The 26,318-nt window shown below is 41.5% G+C and overlaps 1 protein-coding gene across 1 annotated transcript in view; it reads left to right on the forward strand.

Moving 5' to 3' along the window:
• The window catches only part of ITPK1 (inositol-tetrakisphosphate 1-kinase), a gene marked incomplete at its 5' end in the record, with an annotated part of 149,037 nt that overhangs the window by 81,647 nt on the left and 41,072 nt on the right, over positions 1 to 26,318 (forward strand). Inside the window, one exon of the mRNA XM_081999822.1 lies at positions 8,362 to 8,479. Coding sequence (XP_081855948.1) covers positions 8,362 to 8,479 — 118 coding nt within the window. The remainder of the gene's footprint in view (positions 1 to 8,361; positions 8,480 to 26,318) is intronic.

The raw sequence follows: 26,318 nt of genomic DNA on the forward strand, positions 1-26,318 counted from the left end.
GTAGTTCTCTGTCTCCTGACTTGATTGGTAAATACAGTTGAACTTGTTCAACTAACAGTATGAACTGTATAAGAAGGAAATAACTTGAGTGAAAAGCACCCTGTGGATACAGAGCATTGTCTTATACCAGTGTCTTCTGTGCAGAGGATGGTGGTGAATTCTGCTCATGCTTTGAGGACTGCTCTACATTTTCATCTTCATTTCATGCCCCTAGTGGTGGCCATTTTGGAGTCTCTTCTGAACAGTCTGCCTAATTCCAGTTTAGCTTTGCTGTGCTCACAAGGGCAAGCTTCAGCCAGGCACACTCTAGAAGGGCTGTTGCAGGGCTGCGCTAAGAAACTTGCCTAATTCTTCTTGCGAAATGCTTGGATCCAGCTGGCTGGTGCCTTCAAGGCCTTCATTTTTAGGAATATTAAATTTAACCATAAATGAAAATAATAAAAAAGCCAAGAATGTTAGAGGAGAAGTTGATGTTTGTTCTTCTCTCCCTGTCATTAGTTCTTGGTTGTTCAGTAAACACTGTATTATCTAATATATGTGTTTTTTTTGAGGATGCCATCTTCCTGCAAAGAAGTGCAATGTATTGCCTAAACAATTAGAAGGGGATCCTGGAATGCGGGTTCAGTCACATGCTTTTCCACAGTTTCATTATGTGATCTAGACAATCCCATTTGCATATCTAAGTTTTTTTTATTTTGCAAGCTGTAAATTAAAGACAGTAGTATTAACTCCCCTTTGACATTAACGAGGAGTCCTCTAGGTCAACTCAGAATGGCTGTCACAAGGACTTGGGATTTGTTTGTTTCTGTTTGGAGCTCTGGTATGAATTTGTAGTAGCTATGATGACATCTGATTTACAGACCAAATTACAATAGTCATGCTGATGTCTGTTTACAGAGTGTTCTTTAGCATAGCCCAGTAGATGGCCTGTCCACAGTCATGTAGTTGAACTAGAATGTAGGTTTCCATTACTGGAATACACATATTTCTGACTGCAGGTATCTTCAAAACTCATTCATTCGAAAAAGATCCTCTCCCAGTGTCTTCCAAACTTGGGGAGGATCTTTGTCTAGTGAATGAGGTAGAAGGCAGGGACCCCTGTGAGCAGGCTTCTGAATGTTATCCTCTCCCCCATAAACCAAGGCCATGGGCTTCTGGTTCTGCACACAACTGAGTTGTGGCACATTGCTTGCATGCAGGAAACTTTCATTGTAGTAAAATACATACCCAGGAACCAGCGGAGCAGAGGAGAGGTCTACCAACATAGAATTACATACCAAAGTGTGTTTAAAGGGTATACTCTCACATGATTTTCTATACAGGGCCGAAACTGGCAGGAAATTGCTGCCTGTCTTAATCTGTCCTGTATTATTTTTGTTTAAGATACTGAGAACTATTAAAAATGAAGAGAAGCATAATCCCTAGAAAAAATAAATTATAAGGATCCATTTGTATAAAGTGTGTGGGGTGGTTGTTTTGTTTTTGTTTGTTTGTTTTTTAACTAAAATCAGTGAGCAACTTAGAAAATATAAAGTGACCACCTTGCGAGAGATGTGTGTGATGTCGCATAAGCACTGTGGTATTTCTGGCCCCTGCACAGAAGTGGAAATAGTGTGGTTCCCTTATAGTTCATTAAATTGACTGAAAAAATTATGATGATCTTGACCAGGCCAAACAGTCCAAAATTCACGATGCTAATTTTCCTGCTATTGAATATAAATGTAACAACAAGATGAAACCTGGCACCAGTCTTTACTGTTGGCTTCATAAAGCAGTCTTCCAGGAAGCAGAGAGCAAGGGATCCTTGACCACAGGAGGAGGAACGGTATGCCAGGCTACATTTATGACCTTTGTAAGAATTAACTTTTTTTTCAGAGCTGTATTGTAGAGGTCTTGTCCATCTCATCTGCAAGAGCTGAGGAGGAGACTGGCTTCGTGTTTACAGGAGTCTGCGTGCCTGCTTTCTGGAGTCTGCGATGAACTGCTGTATGATCTGGTGCAGAGTGCTAACAGACAGGAAGCCTTTTAGCATGCCCTTTCTGTCTTGCTGTTTAATGACTGTTCTCAATTGCCTTGTAGAAAATAATGGTTACAGCAGACTCTGAAAAAGCTAAGGAGGAGTTGCCTTTTGCCAGTGGGCTTTTTCTGAGGTCTTCATGCTATTTGGATGTGGTCTAGACTGCAGTTTCTCAGGAGAGTATTGGTGGGTGCGAATTGTTCTCCACTGCATTGAAGATGAGTGATGAGTGCCTAGTGATATCATTCAAAGCCGAAATGAAGACCACAAGGAGCACCTAGTGTAGTGCATGAAATCTAAAGTAGAAAAATCTTTCCATGTGCTTTGTGGCACACTTAGATCCTTATTCTGGAGATGGTCATTATTTGTAGAGTTGGTGATTAGTCTCCCTTCCTACCCACTGTAACACTGGGCTGAACTGATTGAACATAGTTTATTTTTTGTCTAGGAAAAAACTCTTTACAGTCCTTGGTTGTTCCTTCTTGACCAGAATAACATGGGGAGAAGTCAGGTGGGAAGAGGCATAGTCCCCAAGGGTCCCTTTCACTTGCTGGTGCTCCAGTTCCTGTCCTCTTGATAAGAAAGAGAACGAAACTACCCCAGTTCCTGCCTTCTAGACAAAGTTTATGACTTCAAAAGTGAGTTTATTTTGGCTTGTGTAAGGCAGTGACTGGGGATTGTTTGTTATCCTCTGATTAGAGCAAAATACTCTGAACAACTGCCTGTCATAGCTGTACAGGTGCTTGAGTACCTTCATTCATTACAGCTTCATACTAGTCTGTTCCATTCAAAATGGTGGCTCAAGTGATGGAAAATCAATAGGGTTATTAATTTGTCTTTCAGAGCTTTTTCTCTTTGCATTAGCCTTCTTAAAAAGATAGATCAGAAGCAATTTTTATGCTTAGGCTTCTGCTGTCAAGTTGATGAAAAATTGAAATGTTTTCTTCCCCCCTTGCCCTCCAACTGTTGACTTTCCCAGTCTGAAGTTGTCCAGGAAGGGCTCTTCAATTCTTGATTCAGAAGCTTCCTTAGAAGGGTTTGGGACTGAGAGGAAGGAAAAATAGGGAGATATTTTTGGAAGGAGAGAAGTTAGGGGATTTCTTTTGCTTGGAAGGGGAGAAGTGCATTGTTCTTACTGTTCTGATTGCTTTATTTAGAAGTCTTAGCTGCGAGAAGGTGATTTGGGTACATACTCATGGAGATTATGCTAGTGGATTTTTAATGCTGCCTTTTTTTTTTTAATAAAGTACTAGCCCATTCTGTTCCTAGTTTCCAGCTTTCTACTCTGAAAGTACTTACATAATTCCAACTTATTTTCCCATTCTTTGCTGAGAAAAGGCAAATGAAAAAATCAAAGGAGACTATCAAATCTTAGTAGTTTTTTTTTGGGGGGGGGAACAGGGTGAGACACAAAATTGAAGTGGTCTATTTGCACCTGAATTCACAGCACAATACCTGTGTTTTTCCTATTTGAAAAATAACTCTCTCGTATTTGTTGGAAGAGCTTCATAAGAAGGCAAAATTAACTAAAAATTTGTCATTCAAGTGCTAGCTGGTAGGATAGTTTCCTGTGGGTAGGTATTTGCAAGATGAAGCAGTGGTGGACTTTTGAAGGAAAACCAGTGAAGCTGAGTACTCAGAAAGTTGCTGTCATCTTCATGTTTCTCTACATGGGAAAACACAAATCCAAATGCTGTTACCGTTTTGTTTGCTAACATTTTTTTTTTAATATGGAACTTTTGTTTAATATTAAACAAGATTATAGAAGTTTTATTACTTAGTAATAAAATCAAGTCAATGAGTCAGTGAGTCTCTCTTATCGTCAAATGACTAAATATTTGTAGTAGATACTGTATCAACTTTCCGTTAAAATATTTTTTAAAAAAAATCATTAGCTACCTTTTTGGGTGAAATGACAAACAGCTCTATTCTGTTCTATACACAGGCTTCTCAAGAAAAGGTTTGTTGTTTTTTTTTTTTTTAAATCTCAGGGTTACATCCAGAGGTATTTAATAGGGAACATGAAATACTTAGTCTCTCTTTGATTTCAAGTTTCATTGCTGGCCTTCTGCCAGTAACAGGGCTGGTACAGAGCATTACTGAACGCCAAGCCTGGAGTACAAACAAAGGAGGATCTGCTAAAAGCCCTTGTTTCTTCTTGTTTGCTTTTATTATGTCAAAGATTAGAAAGAGAAAAACAAAGACATTGTCTGGGTCAAGCTGAACAGCAGCCCAAGGACAGAGCCCTTTCAAAATACTGTTGGAAAGCCTAAATATCCTCCAGATTGTTGCCTGGGTTGTTGGGGTCTGTTGTTGGATACCAGTCTTTGGTAAATCCATTGGAGAGAGTGGAGAGTTGTTTTGCTGGAATGACCAGAGAAGATTTGAGCATTCAAAGTTGAAAGGTTTTGCTGTACTGAAAGCTATCTCTTGGCTTCAGTGTTTCTCTTTTCCTTCTGCAACTGCTCTGTTTTCAAGTTTGTATCTATAGTAGCTCATGTGCTATCAAAATTCTTATCCACAAATGCTTCATGTTCATCCAGAACGGTATTTTTGGTAGTGGAGCCATTCTGTGCCATGGGAAGAGTGCTGCTACTTAGGCTGCATCAAGAGTTTTCCAATCTGATAAGTGATCTTCACAGTTACATGTTCAGTAAAGCAAGATGACTGAATGCCTGATTCCTAGTAAAGAATCAAAATTTATGAAAGGTTTCACATTGGCTACCATAATTGTCCCTGTGAAGCTAACATAATTGATTTTTATAATTGTAATTTTGTGTTGTGAGGGATTGGTGTTAAGGTTTGGATTTTTAAATTTAAATAAACAAAATAATAAAAAACCTATTTAATGTAATTTCCTGTGCATTGAAATTGGAACTCTTTCCTTTGCATGGGCTGGTGATGTACTGGTGTAAGATGTGGGACACTGGGAAAGTGTTGGCTGTGTACATGCCCAAGGGGAGGCTGGGTGATTTGCTCTGGGAATCCTGCTGAAACTTGATGGTTCTGTTTTTGAATGCAGAAGTAATGCTTTGTGATGGAAATCCAAGCAACACACAATACTGTGAGACTATTTGCAGAATTACAAGGACTGGAGTGCGTATTGATGCTCCTGTCCCCTCAACAGCTTCAGCAGTTAACCACTAGCTGTGTTCAAATAAAGATGCCCTATACAAATACATTGACCTTGTTCTGCATTGACAGACTCCTTTGCTTCAAAGGGGAGGCTGTTTCTGGATTTGGTTCAAATGAGAGATCTGTATCCCATCCCCAGACTAACTCTAGGAGCCACTTCCTTCAGGTCCCAGTTCTTTCCTTTACTCAGATGATACAGATCTTCGCTGCCCTGCTGACAGTCTTTGAGTTTTGCTCTTGTTGTGCCCTCTGGCTATCACCTAAGCCTGAAAACGGAGAAGAGCTGGAAAGTAGTACCTGAAATAGGTTTGATGCCAAGAAATTTTCTTGTTTCATAAAGAAAGCTCATGTTCAGGCTCCGGGGATGGGGTCTGTGGGGGTGTGTGTGTGTGTAAGGGTTGTTGACTTATACTCAGTAAGGTTCTTGACATTAGAGTAGTTTGCTGAAGTCCTCTAGACTCTGAACAGCTTCTCAAAAACAGCCCCCACATCCTTCATCATTATTGGTCATTTCATGTTTGCCCTACAGAGCTTTTTGGAGGCTCCTTAAGTTAACAGCATGAGAAATCAGTCACAGGAAAGTCAGGGAAGATGCTCACTTCTGTTGGCGTATTGCCAGGTGTGGCATGAACAGCCTGGGGATTGTGCCTTCATTCCTGTTAAACTTCGTTATGTTGTGTCAAGCTTACTGCTTGGATGATCTTTTAATATGGTTTAGAGCTATTCTCATTATAAATAAAGCACTGTGAAGTTCCTTACAGAAAGCATAAAAAAGCAAGGATACCTTTGGAAATACTTAACAGTAACATGAGCCAAAATAACAAGTGGAACACACCTAACTCAGGGAAGTGAGGATAATCCTCAATTCCAAGGTGAGCATCGGGAAGATTTGGGAAGGTGCACAAGGAGCTAGGAGAGGAAAAAGTCATTCGCTCCTTGGAGGGCAGTGAAGGGGATGGAGGCCACAGGCAGGATGAATGTATGTGTGAGGGGAAGGATTAGTATGTATGGATTAGGGGCTGGGCAGGGATGGAAGTATGGGGAGCTTGAATTTAAGGTGGAACCAGAGACTGGTCGAGGCAGAGGGACGGTCACCACAGCGTGAAAGGAAGAGCTAGTACACGCATCAGAAATGCTGCAGGACGTTTGCTGTCAGACCTCTGCTGAGGTCATGTTTCGGAGCTGTGGCTTGTTCAGTCTGGTTACCGTGCGTGCTTACCTGCCACCCCACCAACATATTGGCTATCTGTAATGTGCTCATCCTCTCGCTGTGCTCGTGAACATGCACGCTGTGGTAGCTGCCTGTCTTTTAAGCTGAGGTATAGAGGGGTACAAGAGTGGTCTTGTTATGCTTTACATATGTTGATGTACTCGAGTACAGTTTCATGATCAACAAATTTAAGCTAATGCCCTAATCCTAGCTTCACAAGGTGTCTTCTGGTGCTGCGTAAAAGGGTATGTATGTGTAGACACATGTAGGTGTTTAAGATGCATTAGGTAACAAGCTACTCTATTTTTTTCTATATCTGAAAGCTGACTGCTCTGCTTGAGACTGTAGAAGTACTGGGGACAGGAGACTCATGAAAACTGTTTATGTTCTGGGTATTAATGACTTGAAATGAACCCAGATTGTGCTTCAGTGAGCCAAAGAGGCTTTTTGTCCAGGCTACGCTGCAAGGGTGAGACAACAGCTGAATCTGACAGTCTTGATGACTGACTGCAAAAGGCTCTGTCCCTGACTTTTCCCCAATGGCAACAAAGTTGAGTATATCTTCGGGGAATTCATTCTTTGTGTTCTGCAGGGATTATTAAATACGTCAGGCACACGTATTGCCATTGCAGAGTGCCTCATGACCTGTGAAGTAAAGCTACTTGTGTGCTGTGGGTGATGCAGGGGGCTCATTAAACCCCAGTGAAGATCCTCTTAGCCTCAAAAGAATAATCCCCTTTTAGCAAACCATCAGTTCAGACTATGTAGTCAGCAGAAAGCAACGGTTTGCTAGGAGGAGTAGGGGTAGGAAGTCCGCTTCCTCAGTCAATGCCTGGAGCGAAATCACTTGCTGGGAACAGACGATGCCATTCTTTTCTCTCCAGCTCAATATCCAGCAAAGTGCATCTCCTGAGGCCACCTCATCATACTTCTAAGTATCTTTCGGAGTATGATTTGTTCTCTTAAGGAAGTAGGACTTCTCGGAAGTCCATTACTTGCAGGAGCATTTATGATGCATTTGCATGAGTGGATTTAAAGAAATGAGTGGAAACTTAAAGATGACTTTGGCAAGTTGGGTAAAACAAAGGCAGATGCTAACTTTGGAAATGTTTGTCTGATTTTGAATGGAGTAAGATGGATACTTGTTTGTCTCCTTGATTTCATGGGGCCAGGTTGGGGCAATGATGAAGGAACTCAGCTTCTGTTCTGAGAAACAGAAGGAAGTTTTGTTGTGTTTGCGAGGGCAATACCTGGCAGCTGTGTCTGTGTTCATGGCCACGATGCAGTAGTGCAGTCATGACCTCAGTGAATGGGGAGTTGAGTTCCCAAGGTGAAGATCCATGAGAATATTAACTTTGCTTTACTCCTGCAGTCGGGAGAGGAAAGTATGAGCTTAGAGAAGTAGTAAGATAGATCCTTTCAAAACTCAATGAAGACACAGTGAAGCAGCAATCTCTTCAGCTCTGCCAAAAAAAAATTCCAGCCCTTATCGTCCAGCTCTTAACACTGTCTTCAGCCCAGCTACAGGACAGCAATAAAACAACAACATTAAAGAACCCAGATGTAGTTCTGAGCTTAGCTCAGACAGTTGTGATGTTCATGTGCAGTAATTCAATGCAAGGCTGACCCCAAGATAGCAGTGTGTCATCTTTCTTCTCCTAATTACTTTTCTCAGCCCTGCTCACAGCTGTTACTGTGGCACTTGGCTACTGGCTCTCTTCTGAGTTGATGTGGTTGCAGCATAGGTTTAGCTGGTGAGTCCAAAAGAGACATTTGCCATCCTAAACCAAATAGCTGTCATGTTAGTGTTTCTTTCAAATGTCAGTGTCTAGACTCTCTGGTGACTTCTTGCACTGCCAATGTCTGTTTGCCTCCTCTTGAAGAGAAGCTGGACACTGAGGTTTTTAACGTTGTCTGTTCTCTTCCCCAACTCACTACTTTTCCACACTCTTCAGCCAACCTGATGTTTTTTTGCTTTTTCTTTGTATTTGTTTTGCAGGAGTATATTGATGCCCATCCAGAAACCATTATCCTGGACCCTCTCCCGGCTATTCGTACGCTTCTGGACCGATCCAAGTCTTATGAGCTAATTCGGCAAATAGAGGCATACATGCAAGGTAGGCCAATGCCTGCTATCCCTGAAGGCTTTTGTTGTCACTCTAGAGAAGGAAGCAGCTAGCTTCTAGAGGCTGGATTTGAGGTTTGAAGTGGTGGTTTTGGGTCCCTCACGTTCTGTCTCTTCATGGGAGCACAAGCACTGAAACATTCCTGTGTCACAGAATTTCCCTCTGGAATCCCGTGCTCTTCTTTTTCTATGTATACAAAGGAGGTTTGCATTTGGTTAAAAATATGATGTGGGTTTAATGGGGAGCATATTTACTACAGTGAGGACTCCGAGGAATCTTCTGGAAAACATTGTCTTTTTGTGCATGCTGGTAAATTGAAATGACAGTACAAAGTTAGCAACTTGTCGTAAGAATCCTGAGGCCTGAGTTTGGGGGAGATTCATGGAAGAAGAAAAATTGGGTTTGGAAAGGACTGAAAGAAATTAAATTGTATATAGAACTAAGGTCTTTGAGAAGCACTGGAAGCCTATTGCATGAGTTAATTGCTAGGAGGAACATAAATGCACTTCTGGTGTTGGCTAGTTACCTGATAGACTGTTGCCTTTAATTGGCATCATTTGAGTTGTATTCCCACGTTTAGAAGTCATGCCTTTTCAACTTGAATAATTCTAGTATCTTATAATTTTAACATTGTAACTGTTTGGTTAAGTTAGTCTTTCATTCCCTTTCTGCTTCTGTTACTGTTGTATTTTTGAAACAGTTATTGGCTTTTGAGTTTTAAATCTAGAGTAGCTCTTGAAGTTACTGTTTCAACTGTTAAATGACCATACTTGGGGAAAATTGCATTGCTGAACTAATTGTGTAATCACTATCTTGATGGGCAGATAAGAAGTTCATCAGTTTTTATTTTTATAATTGTGGATTTGTAGACATACTGTTTGACCTGTCTGGCCCCATCGGCAGTGTCTTTGTATAAAAATAAGACTAATAATTCGCAGCACTCTTACTTGTCTTTTGGAATCTCTTTAGGAGAAAATGTTCAATTGGTTTAAAACAATTTTGTTTTGGAGTGGTTATTGCTGTTTGTGAGTGGGAGAGACGTGCTGAGGGAAACCTGTGTTTTCAGATAATGGTTGGGATTTTGTTCTAGCAGCAGAGAGATTCAGTAAGGTTTCTTTTTTTCTTAAATTGCTATCAGTATTACTATTGTTATCTCTAGGAGAACAATATGTTCAGGAGAGCATCCAGTTTTTGCAAGTAGTTTGTCTCGCACATATTTCAGCCTCCTCTGGTCAAACTGGTGAGAAAAAGGAATAAATGCTTAAGGAAGATAAAGAAAAAAGTAGGTTTGTATTTAGTTAAATCTAACACTTTAAAGAGAAGCTGTTAATGAGTTGAGGAATGAGGTAAGGAAAAGCTTCACCTGTTCTCACTGGCTGCTGCAGTGTTAGGTGACCATATTTCCCCCATCCCTGTGTCCCCTCGTGCCCACCCCCCATCTCATCTTACTTCTGTCTCATCATCAGAAATATCATGACAGAGACCTTGAACCAACTTTGTATTTAGCATGGGAAATCTCAGGAGAGCTGAGTAATTGGCTAACTTCTCCTTCTGGCCTAAGTAGATCAGCCTCTGTATTCCCACACGTAATGATCTGCAGTGAGAAATTCAGAAGACCAAAAAAGTTACAGCGCTCTAGACACTGTGGAGGGTTTTCCCCCCCTCCTTGTTTTCACCTGCTAAATTCTGTTTTCTACTTTGCAGCTGTCATGTCATATCCCAAGGCCATGAGCACTTGGAAAACTCAAACAAGAAGTAATACATCTGTGAATAGCATGAGGTCTTAAGAGCCACATGTTTTTTGTGCTGGAATTTCAAAATGGAAGTCACTGCCAAGAAAATAATATCCTAGTCTTTAGCTGTAACTAGAGAGCCCAGTTTATCACAGGATACAAAACTGATGTGATGGATTAAGTTCGGTGCAAGGGATTATCTCTTTCAAAGGAATGCCATAAACTCTGGAGGGTTGAATATGTGTGTAAGGAGAAATCTTGTGCTTTTGAAAGTCTTTCAAAAGAAAATTCAGTGTTCCTTTACAGACCAGTTTTGGATTCAGGTGATCACTACCTCTATTTGAATTACGTTTTAAAGTATCTGTAAATTAAGAATAGTCTTTATTTGTGATCTTCAGTTTACACTTCATTTCAACCATGTAGACCTTACAAGAACTATATTAATAAAGATTTGCACCAGCTGGGTTAAAGGGAGGATGACCCACAAGCTCTATTGACTCCAGTTTGTACAATGCTGAATCCTTCTCCCTCTGTGTTGCCTGTACCTTTGAAAATGGCAGGTGCTGCTGAGGTGACTGCGTTTTGCAGCCGTAGGGCCCCTGTTCTATAAGCAGCTTGATTTTAGATGTAATTATCTTTCAGATGTCCAAGTTAATGCCTTGCCTGTCCTTTAGACAGTGAATTCTCCATGCTTCCTGAAAAAGAGAATCCCTGTTTGAAGCATCTAAAACTGAGCATCTGGACATTGTTAGGCTTTCTGAAAGTCATGTAGCTTGCTCTCTATTGAGCCAAGTGTCTGAGTGACAAGTACTTTGATCCAGCCTCATGAGAATGGTTTGGAAAGACACTTTGTGGCGCAGTCCTTGTTGCTGCCACCACACTCTGTGGCCACTAAAGGATCTGAGGTGGTGGAGAACTAGTATCTAGGCAAGAGTTGTATGTGCAGTCTGGGGGACAGCATGGGGTTGAATCTGGACTTTCCATGTCCTAGACTGACACTGTAACCGCTCAGCCTGAGGTTCACAGATTGGCAGAATCATTGAGGTTGGAACAAACCTTTTGAGACAATCAAAGCAGGATCGTCTCAAGGAGGTTCCCCAGGTCCATGTCCAGTTGGGTTTTGTATGTCTCCACAGGTGGAAACTGCATGACCTCTCTGGGCAACCTGGTCCAGATTTCACCTTGAACCTGGTGTGCTAGTGTGCAACTAGCAGTTGCTGTGGTGACTTGCAGAGATTATTTTCTTCGGTATAGATAGCGATATCTCCCTTGGAAGGAAGTAGGACTCTCTTCTAAAAAAAAAAAAACCCAAAAAGCTTTTAAGAGATGTTTTAGCATTGATTTTAATGGATTGTTTTTTGGAAGTCTGGCCAGGGCTGTGACTTCCTCTTTTTCCTGTTCCCTGTTATTTTGGGTGCAAGCTCTAAGAGCGCTAGTCATTTTGAAACCTTCATTTCTGAGCCTTTTTTAAAAAGCCTTGAAAAAATAAAGTTGCATTCCCAACTTGTGTCCTGCATAGCTGGCAGGTCTATCTTGAAATAAATCACAATAGATTTTTTTGGTATCACAGTTGAGTTCTCTCAGCAGCTGTATCGCTTTGTTTACTTATCTGTGAAGAGTTGCTTCTGATATAAAAGTGCTCTAGATCAGGTTCTTTAATGTTTGGTGAAAGATTAGGAGCATTATTTAACGGAAATTTCATTTTTAGAGTATTGTATGTTGAAGCTGTGTCAGCCTTTTTTAAGCTTTAACCTCATGAAAAATAACTAAATTCTCTGATGCCATGTTGAAAAGCTGTGATCCTACAGCATTGGAATTCAAGACCTGACTGTTAAAATTATGCTTAAGATGGTAATAGATAATCACTGTGACTAGGCACTAACTAACCTTTTTACATTACATTTTTAGTTTGAAGATTAAAAGCTTTTAAAATTCCTTACCTATCTTACAAGTAATAATCTAAACTGAAGGAATTTAAACCAAAACTGAGGTAAACATGCTACTCAGTGCTCTACCTAGTTAGTGTTCGCATCTACAACAACTCAGTTTCCTTCGCTGTCTCAAGTGACTTACAGATTTCTTCAGTAATGATTAAACTCCAGATATTGCAGACCCTGGAGTTCATTTCTTTAACCACTTCTACCAGGCTTTTTTCCATGATTTTAAAATCTTCTTGCCCTCTTCTCTTTTCTCTGGATTTCTTTTTATCAGAGTCTGTGTTAGAAATACTCCTTGAACAGCTGCATGTATCTTTTGTGACTAGGAGAGAAGCTCAACATGCTGTAACGGGTAAGGTGCTTGATTTGGGGCTCTGGGTTTTCTGCTTGGTGCTGGTTCTGACTTGCTCCGTGACCTTGGGCACAGCATGTCACTCCTGTGCATCACTTTATTCTCTTGACACTCATCTGCCTGTCTCTTCCCTTTAGATGCCACATTTTTCTGGGCAGGAAACGCTTTTCCAGATATACATACATATACTCTGATATTGCGAGTCCCTGATGCTAAGCAATCCGTGTAGGTAGTAACAGAAATTGTAGATCTGTTGTTGAGCAAAAACTGGGTATTTGCAGTTCAATGCCAAAGTAGGTAGTCTGGTTTTATTTTTTGGAAGTTATGGAGCATGTACGTTGCTGGAGTGATGCATACTCAGAACCTCTCAAAATCAGGCCACCCAGTTAAAAGTGCCTGAAAATAGCTGTATATACATAGCTCTAGTCATTCACCTTTTGAAACTGTGGCCACTATTCTCTGTGGCCTACTTTTCGTAGCAGTTTTGGTCAGAGAGGAGGGAGAAGAATAGTCACACATGTCAGCTTCAAGCACCTCTATCTGTATTTGAAGCTCCTATTAAAATGAAGGGAAAAATCTGGTTTTAAATTAAAGGCTTTAAATCACCCACCTGAGGCTTACTTGTTTATTAGGGACCTATCAGTAAAGCATCTAAGTTAGAGGCGTGATGTTAGCTACTGCAAGTAAGTGCGCCAGTTTTTGGATAAAAAAGTCTCTCTTGTGGATTGTATGCTCTCTTTCCACCCAGAACATGTGCAAACAGATGTCTCGTTACCTCACTCCGAGTGTGGTGCGTGTTCACCCACTGCATTTTAATTTCTGTCTGAAAAGTAGCGTACAAGCGTCGAGGGAAGGAATTGGAGTGGAATTAATATCCTCTGTGGCTGGACGGACTTTGTCCAAAGAGCACGAGCATACAGTAGCGTCACAGGTGGTGGTGCTCTGTACCCTGGCTGTCAGCTCTTGGTAGGTCTCAGCCCTGCTCTGTCAAACTGGAAGGACTCTGGGACTTTTGACCCACGGAGGTGTCACCTGACATCTTTCTTATAAAAGCTCATTTATTCATGTAGGAGGGGGTTCACAGAGGGACTCGGACATGTTGGTGTTACAATAAACAAGCCCTGGCTTTGAAACTTAAAGTAGACAGTTGCTTCCAAAGGATTAATCCTGTCCTGAGAGAGGTGGCAGGAAAAGAAAGCAGGAAGCCCCAATGGGAACCTGGAATCAATTCTCTTCTATTGTTGCTTGCTCTTGTTAAGGTAGTTTACAAAAGGATTTTCTTGGGTAAGAATGGTGAAAGTTAATAATTTCATAAACAGAAAATATGAACCGACTCTCCTTTCCCTTCTTGACCCTCCTCCCCCTTCCTAGGTTTTAATTACTTTGAGCTGTCAGCTTTGTCCCAACATGGGTAGGAAGGACCAGAGAGCTGGAGGCCCCTGTAGAAATGACGGTCACGGTCCCTGTTCTCCCAACCAGGAGGGAGTGGCAGTCTGCTGGCCTGCTACTTCTGGCCTGCTAAGATACATCAGCTTAGTGTTGTTCAAGCTGACTCTGCAGTCCAACGGACACAAAGCCAGAGAATAAAACAGAAAGCATTTTTATCGTTTTGACTTAGTGTGCCAGCCAGAACTCCTTGAACCAACAATCCCAGTAGTCTTGATGGTTACTGAGCTTTCAGAAGAAGCCTGTTTGTAAAGTTCAGATGTTACTTTTGTGTGCACGTAGGTTTAATCTTTAAATCTTATGTGCTCTTCTGGCCAGAGATGTAGAATCTGCATCCCACTTTCAGCCTCCTTTGCTTATCTGAATCTAAAAGAAACAAGGCTGGACATTTTATCCATTTATTGCATACCAGTGTTGGAAACTTGCTTTACATCTACATGCATCATTTCCAAACATTTGTGTGCTTGATAAAGCTGAAACCATGGAATAGTTGAGACCAATTTAAGCAAGAGCTTCTGTGAATTTTGTGCTTGGGCTGGGATGGATCTGAAGAACGACCAAATCTGCTTTTATGGCATAAAGATAAAAGCCATGACTGCACTCCATTGTCATGGGGCATTCCTAAGACCTCTTCAGTTTGTTTTTTAAGAACAGAACATGGATTAATTCTTGAGAATTATTCTCTCTGTAGAATTTGGAAAGGAGGAGCAGAGATTTTTCTTGTCATGAGGAAGTCTTCATTGAATAGACTGGATGTTTTAAATTCCAGCACAGTTGTATGTGTTGCTTTGAGCAACCTGATCTATTTGAAGATGTCCCTGCTCATAACAGGGGTGTTGGACTAGATGACCTTTAAAGGTCTTTTTCAACCCAAAGCATTCTATGATTCTATCTGTTTCAAGTTATTTTGATACTCTTGAGCAGAAATTTCCTTGGCTGGCATCCAGCAAGAGAAGATACCTTTCCCAAGTATCTGAGTGCTAGAAAAAGTAAGGAAGAGACAAAAAAAGATAAATTGATCACAATATCAATGTAAAACTTAACTGGGAATACTTGTTGCAGCAAGTGTCTATTTCCTTGATGTTTCCGCTCTTACTGTCATAAGATCAGATATCAAGAAATAAGTTTTGAAAATAGGACCTTTCTTCTGGATTAGAAGCCAGGACTCAGCTGGTAGAACATTATTCCAGTTCTCATTGATGTGTTCATGTCACTTTTGCTGTTGAAGAAGCAGTTTATTGTAAGATGTGATACAGTAGCATGGACAAGAAAAGCAGAATCCCTCATGTTTCCTCACACAAGGATCTAGCCCATGTGTGAGAACCCTGGTTAGATTCTAGTCTTTCCTAAGAGACAGTCCAGCAGGACCTTAAGGTTTCATCGGGGTAGCACGGTGTCAGCTACAGTACTTGAGACATCCATGAAGAGGATGCTTTCCTTTACCAGGGCCACTAACATCCAGTCTAAAAGAATATCGGCTCCTGTTTCACTTATCTGCTGGCTTTGTGCAGCTGTTATGATATTTCAATTTACCAGCAAAGAAAACGATGAAAGCTTGAGTGCCCTTATGGTCCTTGATATCAGTAGTTGGATCTGTCTCATGAATTCTCCAAATGACTTTCTGAAGTTAGAGTGGAAGAGACTGCAAGTGTAAAGTTTGATGGGAGGCACTTGAGATGATCTGAATTTCTTGTGTAGTTTATGATTGCGTGGAACCAAGCCTCTGTGGTCAGCTGCTTGATAGTCTTCCTAGACAAGGTCATTTGGCTGGTCATTGTCATTTGATACACCACTAACATCTTGCTTTTCTTCCTGTTTGTAGTACCCTTCTTACAGCAGTGATTGGAAAGTGTTGATTTTTTGTTTTTCTTATGTGTAAATGCTGCATATGGGGTGGAAATGGAGATATCCAAATGCATCCGTAGGCTGGTATGGCTGCATGGAGACAGTCAGCTCTTCTGGAATCTCAGTAATCGTGGTCCAGGTATTTGTGTAAAGGAAACAAAACTGATTCTGCAGAAGACAGCTTAGCCCTATGAAAGCAGAAAGACACTATGCTGAGAAGAGAGAGTGGTAGTGTTATAGGCATATGTTGCATCCTGTCCTACCCTGTTTGGTGGGCAAGGTGTACATGGAGCATGTTTCAGAACTCATGGCATTTGTAGGAAATAGGCAACTTGTTTAGCTCTGTACACTGAGTGTGAACCATTGCTTGTTAAATCAGGTTAAGATAATTGGAATAGTAGAAGTTATTTGTGTCCTGAATGGCACTGTGTGGCCATGTTGCTTCAGTTGCCTTACGGCTTCTGGCCTATTAGAGTTCTTTGAAGCTGTTAGCTAAAGATTGGATAGCTGGACACAAGTCAGCATATTGAAATAACTTTCAAAAAGAAAAGTCACTCCTTTGAGGGCAGATGTTAAGTAAACTGAAACGTCAGAAAGTGTGAGATAGCGACCAAAGACAGAGAGATAAATCAACTGCTTTCAGTGTAGCAAGTCAAACATCTCATACTAGTGGCATTTCAGGACATTTATTAATAACTCTGGAAAAGGCAGATGAACACAGGATGGCAAATTTTTCAGATAAGTCCAAATTGTTTAGGTTTTTTCCAGGCAATGGGAGACAGCAGTGTCAGATGGGTCTAGCAAAAGTCAGTGAAGAGTCAGCATGATGATAGATCCAGTTTATTGCAGTCTCTTGGGCCCACAAAGAAATAATATGGACAGCTCATGCATTGTTAAATTCTACATTGACTCACTGCTCAGGAAAGACCTCAGCGTCACAGCAGGTAGCTCACTGGAAACTTCTGTCCTCTCTGCCTCAGTAGTCAAAAAAGAACCTGCCAACAGAACCAAACAAAAAGTTATGGTGGCCAAAAATAGCATTGAAGGTAGTAAGCATACAGTTATGGAAATAAAGTGCTTTTTTTTCTCCAGAAGACTGCTTTCAGTTTTGCTGTCCTGAATTTAAAAATATGCATTAGAAATGAGAGAAAACCTGGAGAAAAGGGACATAGTCAGTGCCAAGAGATGGCCACACAAGGGGAGAGTGAGATAAACCTGGGGCTAGCAGAGATGAAACAAAACCTTAGCAACAAAATATAAATAAATGCAGAAACGTTCTCCTTTTTCTTCTAGTCAGACTAGAGTTCCACTGAATATCTGTGCAGTTGCTATAAAATATCAACTAAGGTCATAGCTGGACAGAAAAAGGTAGGAAACACTCACAGTTAGGTTTAACATCCTGCTTTGGGGTATATGGTACCAACTGGTGGGTGTTAGAAAGAAACTCCATTTATGAACTCCATAACTTGGACTATGTTGGGGAACAGTATACATTCCCTTTCCTCTGATTTGAAATCCATTGCTAAGTAGCAGAAATGGAGACGACTATCAGCTGAACTGTGGTCTCATTTGGTTTGGTAATTTCTGTGTTCAGTTCTCATTGCCCAGGAAGCAGGAATGCCTGAAAGTGCAGTGATGATTTAAAGCATTTTCTAGTTCTACATAAATTTTAAACCTGGCACAAGTACTAACATTTTGGCACTCTTACCATCTTGTGGATAAAGTCTTATATTAACTATGATGAGCACTCTGCATGTTAAACAGGAACTTCAAATACAGCCTGATGTGTTAAAGCTGTTATTCTTTCAGAAATATAGCTGGATGATGTCATTATGACTGTTTTTTTCTTCGATAGCTCTCTTCGGCTGCGTTAAAGCCCACACACATAGTCGATGTGTTAAAGCCTGTGGAGCGAGGCAAGGGGGTGTGGATGGGGGGACAGAACCGTGGCACCGCGCGGCAGGCGCTCGTAATACGCGGCAGGGACTTAACGGTACCGAACACCCTTGAAGGAGATTGACTGTTAGCTCTTGTTCTGCTGGCGGATCAAGGAGGTCGACCTCCAGATCACGCTGGTGCATTGTCTGGGACAGGGCGTTACTTAGCACACTGGGACTTTGCAACTTTTAAAACTTCTTGTTTCATTTCCTCCCTTGCTGCCTGGCAAAATCATGAGGAAGGCTGGCCGGCTGTAAGATTTATCTCCCACGTAAATATAAAAATGACTGAACAGATAGTGCTTCACAGGTCTCACCCTCCTGCTCGCCCTAACAAGCCTGCTTCATGATCAGAATGGCCGCAGCTTTTCCCCCTTGCTGCAGCTTCTTTAGTGCCTGCCGGCACAAGGAGCGAGGTGAGCACTCAGCTGTTACTGAGCAAGTTAACCTAAGATGTGGCATCAGGATTCCTACACAAAGGGAGCATTCATGTTCCACGTCCTTCGTAACCAGCTTAAGGACATCGTGGGGGTGTTTGCTCTGTCTCTGAGTCCTGGTTCATGTGTAATACCTCTAGTCAATATGCAGCATTGCAGGCAAGGCATATGTTAAGGGAATTACTGAACTCTGCCAGAATATGGCACCAAGATTTTGGGGTCTGTAATGCCAGTGCAGTTTCATTGCAGCCAAACCTGCAGGGATACTTAAGTTGTTAAAATAGTCCAGTTTGACTTGCCTTACCTGTTGTTTCTGAAGAAATGCAGTGCACAGAGCCTCAGCGCTGACAGGAAGCAGGCATTTTTTATCTCTGTTGTTGAGATTTAGGGCATCTCTTGATCTCTAAAATGCTAGCCAAACTTCCCTACTTCACCAGGGGAAACCGTTGAGGGTTAGTCAGCACTTGGGAAGCCTGTGATTGTGCTGTTTGAACACTGGGAGGAGGTAAGTATGATAAGATTTTTGTTTGGAAGCCTACTGTAATGCTGGGGCAAACTAGTGGAGTAGTTATGAACCTCTTGTACTGGAGGTTTTAGGAACAGATTAGATAGACAAACAACTGTCAGTGTTGGTGTTAGCATTTCATCTTGCCTGAATGCAATGGGACTGGGGTAGGTAACCTGATGAGGTCCTTTCCAGACCAGTATTTCCAGATGTTGATTGTCTTTCAGAATGAAAAGCATCAACTACTGACAGCTTGAGCCAGGGAGTTTAACAAAGTCATGCTGAAATGTTAATAGATACTTGTCTTGTGCAGGGCCAGCACAGAAGGAGACATGTAAACATGTATGCTTACCTGTGCTGGCATAGGAGCAAAGCAGTCCAAGCAGTCTTGAGCTCCCACTGTCTCCATGGGTCAATGCAGCCAGACCTGAATATGTTTGGCTGTGCTCCCTTACAAAAAGCACTATGTTTTAGCTGGGCACTGTCACATTATTCTGGGCTGAAGCTGGCTTCATTCTGCTCTTTTGGGATGCTGAGAGAGGAGCTGTGGGCTGGCTGCACCTGTTCATGTGGACATGGCACAGCAGGAGCAAATGCTTCTTCCCTGGTGGAGAAATCTGTGGAATGAGTTTGTCACTTGCTTCACAAGGGTGAGGCAGTTGAGCGATGCATTCCTGAATCAGCAGGCTCCTCTTGCCCTGCGGCATTAGTTAGGCAACCGCACATTAAATCTAAAGCTATAAATTGTATAATTTGCATAAGATATTAGGCAGAGAAGCACAATGGGACAGATGCTAATTGCTGATTTGGGAATCTTCACAAGCATTTGCTAGGAGATAAACTGCAGTTACTTCAGTATTGGGCAATTAGTGTTGGTTTTCTAGAAGGAGAGAAGTGTATCACACCAAGTGATTTCTTGTGCTGTGTAATTTGCTGGTCCTATTGTTGCTCTTGGGGGACAGTTTTTTAGTTCCTATTTAAGAAAATATTTTTTTTAAACCTGCAAGTTTTGGCAGGAGTGCAGATGCAGTTCGGGAGAGGTGCTTCCACCAAGAAAGCTAGCCAGTTCAAATGCATTTTCCTTGTATTTTGTAGCAGGGAAATTAATTCTACCATAAGTTCTTCAGTATTGCACAGATCTGTTCTAGGTGCAGGTACGCCAGATTGCAGATGGGTTTTTCTTTGGTTGATTTTTGTTGCCTTTGCAACCCGGAGTCTGGTATGAGTTTTGGGGGTAAAATCTATGCCGACATTTTATTGCAGTTGTCACGAATTTTGACACTGAGTTGTCTAATCAGTTGTTAGGCTGCCAGTCAGTTAAACTGCTAAATCTTGAAATGTGGTTACCTAGATAGCAGAAGTGGTTAGGGGAGTGCAGAGCTCTACATTTGCTAGGTTTTGTAGTCAGTCTTGTGTCTTCCAACACTGCCCCACAATGTTTGTATGCCCTCCCATTTTATGAGCTGTTTATGAAATACAGACAATTCTGTAAGCTGATGCTTCCCCTCAAGGTCCTGTGCTGTGGGAAAGTAAATGTCCTAGACACTAGAGCTGCTTGTAATTGCTTTTGGTTTTCAGTATTTTGAAAGAAAATAATGTTAGAAGGTATCAGAAAATATCCATTTTATTTTCACTGAAGAAATGATTGTTTATAATGAACCTAAAAGGGGTGGTGGAAAGAGTCAGCCATTTTTAAGATTTCAGAATTTGGAGAAGAAGAAAAGAGAGGAAAGTATCTCCTTGTTTCCTCCCTTTCCTCTCCCACTCTTACTCCATAGCTCACTGTCCCAAGAGTCCCTGGGAGAAAGGTGGCTTGTTCTTTTGGATGCCTATATGAGGTGAGACTAAAGGAGCTTTGCTTTATGCTTCACTGAAAAGCATCTTGCTTCACACCTGTGACGAAACTGCCAGCCCTGTTGCAGGCAGTTTGGCTTGCCCATTTGTTTTGAACTTAACATTAAGGACTTACTATAGGTGTAAACTAGTTATATGCAGAAGTAAAACACAAACTATGCTCATGCTGGCGGGGGACTGGAGTTATATGAGAGTCCCATCAAGGAGGGTCTGAGGGCTTGTCTGCATTAGGTGTGTTGCTTTTCATTCCTTCCAGTGAATGACAGCTCTAATGTGGATGCTCTTACACAACTTCCTGCGTGGGAGGAGGGATGAACTGTACCAGAAGAAAGCACCTTTATAGTCTGTATAACTACATCTGTGCAGGTGTTGGGGCAGGGTAACCATTCCAGGTGGTAATTGCACCTCTGGCAGGAACTGCTCCATGGATGCAGCTCTTTGCAAGTGCACGCCTGTCCTGAGCCAAGATCGTGCAATGCTTTGCCTCTTCCCTCTTGCCTTACTCCTCAGAGTGTTTATTTTCAAAGACACTGTTGTGAATTAGGACAAATCCTTTGTGAAACAGGCTGAAGATGTGTAACTGTTGTCACCATTTAAGTGGTTGGATAAGCTTTCAAAATTGTTTATGTAACCGAGTAGCTGAAACAGTAGTGTTACCTGTGCCAAACACAGGCATACATTGCTCTCTGGAGGCAGGTATTGGGCGGAGAACCTTACTTGGTTTGTGAAAGTTTGTCTGCCTGGGACTGGCTTTATGCACCATATGCAGCAGCAGTAGCCATCTAAGCTGTTTTTGCTGTCCCCCTTGCCCTTGTTCATCTAGTGAATTGGATCAGAGAACTAATCCATCCTTTAAAACCTGCCCCCCCACCCCACCCCCTGCCCCGGTCATTATTTTATTTTTACTCTGAGTTGGTTCCCCGGTGTGTTTTCCAGCATGGCCCCACAAATACTTATCCCAGTACAACTCAGGGGCAGTATGCCAGGGCTTGAAAGCAGAAACAAGCAGGCAGGAGTGTGTGTTTGTGAGGCATGGGGTGGAAGAACAAATAAAAGCAGAATTGCAGTTGAACCTTTCATCATGTTAAACCCCAACCTGGGAGAAATCACAGAAAGGCCAGAGATGCTGAAGGAAAAGATGGGAAATAGCCAAAACAGCTTCAACAAGTGGTACAAGTGGTGCCTGTGAGGCTGCCTCATTCCCCAAAACACAAAAAAGAGAGCGTGAGACAGACAGACTGATTATGAACACCAAATCCTTCTTTATTTTTTATTCTTCCTACAAGGAAGTTAAACTTTCTGTGTCAGTTCAGTATCCAGGCTTATCGACATAGGCAACGTAGCCAGGCTTATCGAGTCCTGGCCCGCCTGTTGTATGCATTTCATCATCCAGCCCATTCCAGAAGTCCAGGGTGAACCAGTGGGAAGAGCAGTCAGGCTTTCCCCCTTCTTCCCACCTTATTCCAACTGGCAGGTGGCTTAAGAGTCTGGCTACCTAAATAGTTGAGAATCCCTTCTAATTTGAAGCCCAAATTGATTCACAGTCAGGTTTACCCACAAAAAGAAGTACCATCTTCTAACAACACAGATTTCTGTCTGCATTGGCCTTTTCGCCTTTTCTTGGAGCCTGAGCATTGGCACAAACAAAACCAGCTCATACTGAGACAGAGCTGGGAATCAAAGCATAATAGGTGTTTACTGGATGAGAATCACATCTAGACATGTACACACTTCTCTGAAGCTGGCAGTGCTTGTCTTATCTTCCCTATTTATATCTCTTGATTTACCACAAAAATTTTATCTTTAGGGAAAAAAAAAACAGTCACAGTTCTCTTATCTAATCCTACAATCACATTTCCCCCCCCCTTCAGTTTTAGGAATAGGAAGGAATCCTTAAACAAAATTTATCTCCGAAATAGAAATAGACCCAATTTTAGGTGTATTTTTAACCATGTAAGTTAGTGAATTGCATCAAATCATTAGTGTTTGTTTAGTTGCAGTGAAAGTAAAAGCCTGCCTGGAACTGAAGAGTAAAACAAATGCATTTCATATTGAATTTAATGTATCTAGTCATATGCAGCTGGTTTTGATCCATTTTCCTTCTGCACTCTCATACAGTCTTTGTTATTCATTTTATTTTGTCCAAGAGAATTTCTTCTAATAACTTTCCATACTTGGTTAGCCTTTATAGGAAAATTCATTTTTCTTTTTGTAAAGGTAGGTCCACATGCACTGAATGTTTGTTCAGGCTTATCAGGACGTTTGTTTTCTTTGAAACTTAAACATAAGCAGGCTTCCTCTTCTTTTTTGACTTTAAAAAAACAACGGATCTTTTCAAAATGTTCTCTAGTTTGTGCTCTGGTGGTGTGATTTTTTTTTTTTTTTTTTTCTTCCTCTGTATACACCATGTACAGCAGCTTCTAAAGACTAAGGTGTTGCTGTGTGTTTTTAGTGGCTGTAGGGCACATGCTATTAATCTGGGAACTACACCATCATTATCTCCATTAGAGCAAGGGTATCATGTCAGCCTTGAAGGTACAGAAAGAGATTTGAAATTGTTAAAGACAAACCTGTAGAGAACTCCACTGTGTTGGGGCTTGAAAGGCTTGAGCCAGTGCCAAGCCTTTCCAATGGTGCCTGAGTAGGTATTAATCTCTCCACCCCCTTGTTTCTTCAGTTCACACCTCTGTCCTTTATCAGTCCTATTTGTTTGGTTTGAAACTTCTCCGAGGGAGACACTACCCCTTATCACCTGTTTTACACAGTGCTCAAAATATTCGCCTTCCAGTGCCCCTGTAATACAAAAGATCCTATGACGTTAAGGGAAAATAGTAACTTTTCCAGAGTGTCCACATAGCTTTTAATTGTAACTGTATACAGAAGAAACACTTTGAAACAGCATTTAGTGAAAGCTGAATTCTGAGCTATGACCTGGTTTCTTTTAAACAGTCAGGTTTCGTCATTATTTTGAAGCCTGCAGTATCTGATGCTAAAAATACACTGTGCTGAGCTTCCCACGTGTAGGTAGTTATATAAATCTTGCCATAAATAATACTTGTTCACTCGATCATTATAGAACTGTCTTGACATGCAGTTCATAAGGGATTTGCTCAGAGCAAACCAAAATTAAGTAGAAAAACACAGCTTAGAATGAGGATTCCTAGACCTATTTCGATTCTGCTTTTATAGCATCATTTTAGTCATTTCATGGCTTAGTTTGTCATTTCTCCAATCTCTAGGCAAATCTGAAGAGGGCTAAGGAGAATCCTCCTTAATTCTTCAGTCAGCTGTGAAATGCAAAGGGTTGGTACTGCACCTCTGCAGCTGCATGCCTTAAAAAGGTTTAGGCTAAATATCTTAATTGGCATTGTGCTATGAGCGTAAGCATAGAGTTGAGTGCTTCAGTCCTTTACAGTTTGGATTTCACAGCCATTTTGTAGAAATGCTTGAGACTATAAAACTGAAATGGAGTGGTATGAAAGTCCTGGTTGTTCTGTAGTTACTGGGAGAAGGTATATTTTGTAACCAGGAGGGAAAAAAGCCTAGATTAACTGTTGGTGTGTGATTTAATTTTAATTAGGAACCACATGTTTTGGCTTAATTCTCAGAAATGAGCAATCCTTACTTGCATGAATTCCGGTTGTGCCTTATGTTCTTCTGTCAAGCGATGAATGTCACTGGTGCCCAGTCCGCCAGCCCCTCAGCCCGATCAATCACCTTCGTGTCTCTGAGTTTAGTCCTGCACATGTTGCTTCAAGTTGAAAAACAGGATTGTAAAATCACTGTACTGGGAACTGCTGTGAATTTTGTTTCTGCAAAGAAACAGAACTGCAGCTTGTTAGACCTATTACTAACAGTCAAACTCCATAGAACCTAATTCAGACCTTAAAATAAGCCTTGAGAGCAAAGAAAATTACAGTGCTCAGACAGCTCTGGAGGAGTGAGACCTGTCTCCCACAAAGGGTGGTGGGGTTTTTGGTGCCCAGCTCCTTCTGTCCCTGGAAAGGCCAGCCTCCCTGGGACCCCTGCAGACCCTTCATTATGCTAGAGCACTGGAGTGGGAAGGAACATGTATTGATTTTAAGAAGCAGAAGGATTGCAGTGTTCATTTTAAAAGTATGCCATTTTCTTTGTGTGTCCAAGATCTCATTTCTGTGCTACACATGAGGTGAGAATTGTGGTGCATAGCTCTGCTTTGAGTTACCTGTGGTCGGGGTGTGGTAGGGGTAGTTTGTTGTTTTACAAAAGGCAAATGGAAGATGAATGGAATTACTCAGGGCATCCTGGTTTACCTCCAGCGCTTCTCATCCAGCTGATTTGATTCTAACTAACATTTGTAGGTCAGATCTGCAAGTTCACTGCCTTTTGATGCAGAATGATGTTGCGGAAGAATTTCATATTTCTGACCCTTTGTTGTTCTCTTGTCACTTCTCTGCTTTCCCTTTTTCATTCTGGCTACATGATCTATGAATGTAAGATTGAGCAGGGATCCATTCCGGGAGGATACTCATCAGTTTCCCTTAAAAAGGAGGCAGGGAACATGAGTGAGAGAAGGCAGATTCAGACTGTGTAATGGGGTTGCATTAATAATCATGAGAATAAATTGCTAGTCCTCACACTGGTTTTTGAAAGGGATATTGCAAAAAAAAGTCAGTAATTAAAATTTAAGCTGTTTTGTTTTTTTGTGAATCTATTTAAAACCTAATTATTCAACAAATTATTTGATAAAACTTAATGCCAGTTATTACAAAGCAGTGAGAGAACAGGTGTTCAAATGTCAGAATTTTCCTGTCAGGGCATGACTATAGTAGTTAGACTTTTAGGTGAACAAACAGTGAAAAAGATTTTTAAAAAAAAAAAAAAAAAGGTAATCTGTTTTCTCTGTCCATATCAAATAACATGCTAAAATAGGACTTTTAGAGTCCTCCAAAGAGCAAATGAAGCAGTTTTTGATTGTTTACCCTCAGTTCCAGGTGTCACCAGTGCTGGAAGCAGCTCGTCTCATAGTGCAGCTCTCTTCTCACCCTAGTGAGCAGAAAAACATGATTACAGAACATCTGCTCTAGTTGAGTGGATGCAAGCATCAAAGTAATTTGTAAGAGAACCTGAGGCCACCTAATTCTAGGTTGTACCCATGTACAAGAGTAGAGGATGAATTCTACTGGAGAGTGCTTACTCTTAGGAAAAAACAGAAAAAATGTTCCAGTATGTGAATGCAGATGCCTTACCTACCTGCTAAATCCAGGTGTGGAGCATGACAGACTCTGTCAGTCTTCTAAGTGTTTGGAAATGTGTGCACATTTCTCCCTTCCCATTTTATTAACTTTTAGTTGTGCCAGGGCCCACACTGGAGAGGATTTCCAATATGCTCACTATTTGCCAGTTTCAAATATTATAAGTTCATTCCACATTCCATTGAGTTGCTGACAATAGCCACTTTTCCTACCAAGCTGGGGAAGGAGAAGTAAGTACAGTTCATGGTTCTCTTATGAAAGCTTTCTCTATAAAGACGGATGTACTGGTGACAGCGGGATTGCTTCTCTAGGCTCCTGTGAGCACTGGCCACTTGAGCAACATCCATGCTACACGCGATGGCCATACACAGGTGAGGTCTTCCAACCAAACACTCCTTGTGCCCCATCCCAGTGTGTCCCATTGCTGCAGTCACCTTTCTGCATGAGATATGGCCCAAGGCTGTGCGGTTCCAGGGCACCAGTGACTTTTACAGTCACTATTGTCAATGAGGAGATGTGTTTTGATTGTTGACTGTTGACAGAAGAGGGG

The sequence above is a fragment of the Phaethon aethereus genome (assembly GCF_964289735.1).
Source record: "Phaethon aethereus genome assembly, chromosome: 5".
NCBI classification, from domain to species: Eukaryota; Metazoa; Chordata; class Aves; order Phaethontiformes; family Phaethontidae; genus Phaethon; species Phaethon aethereus.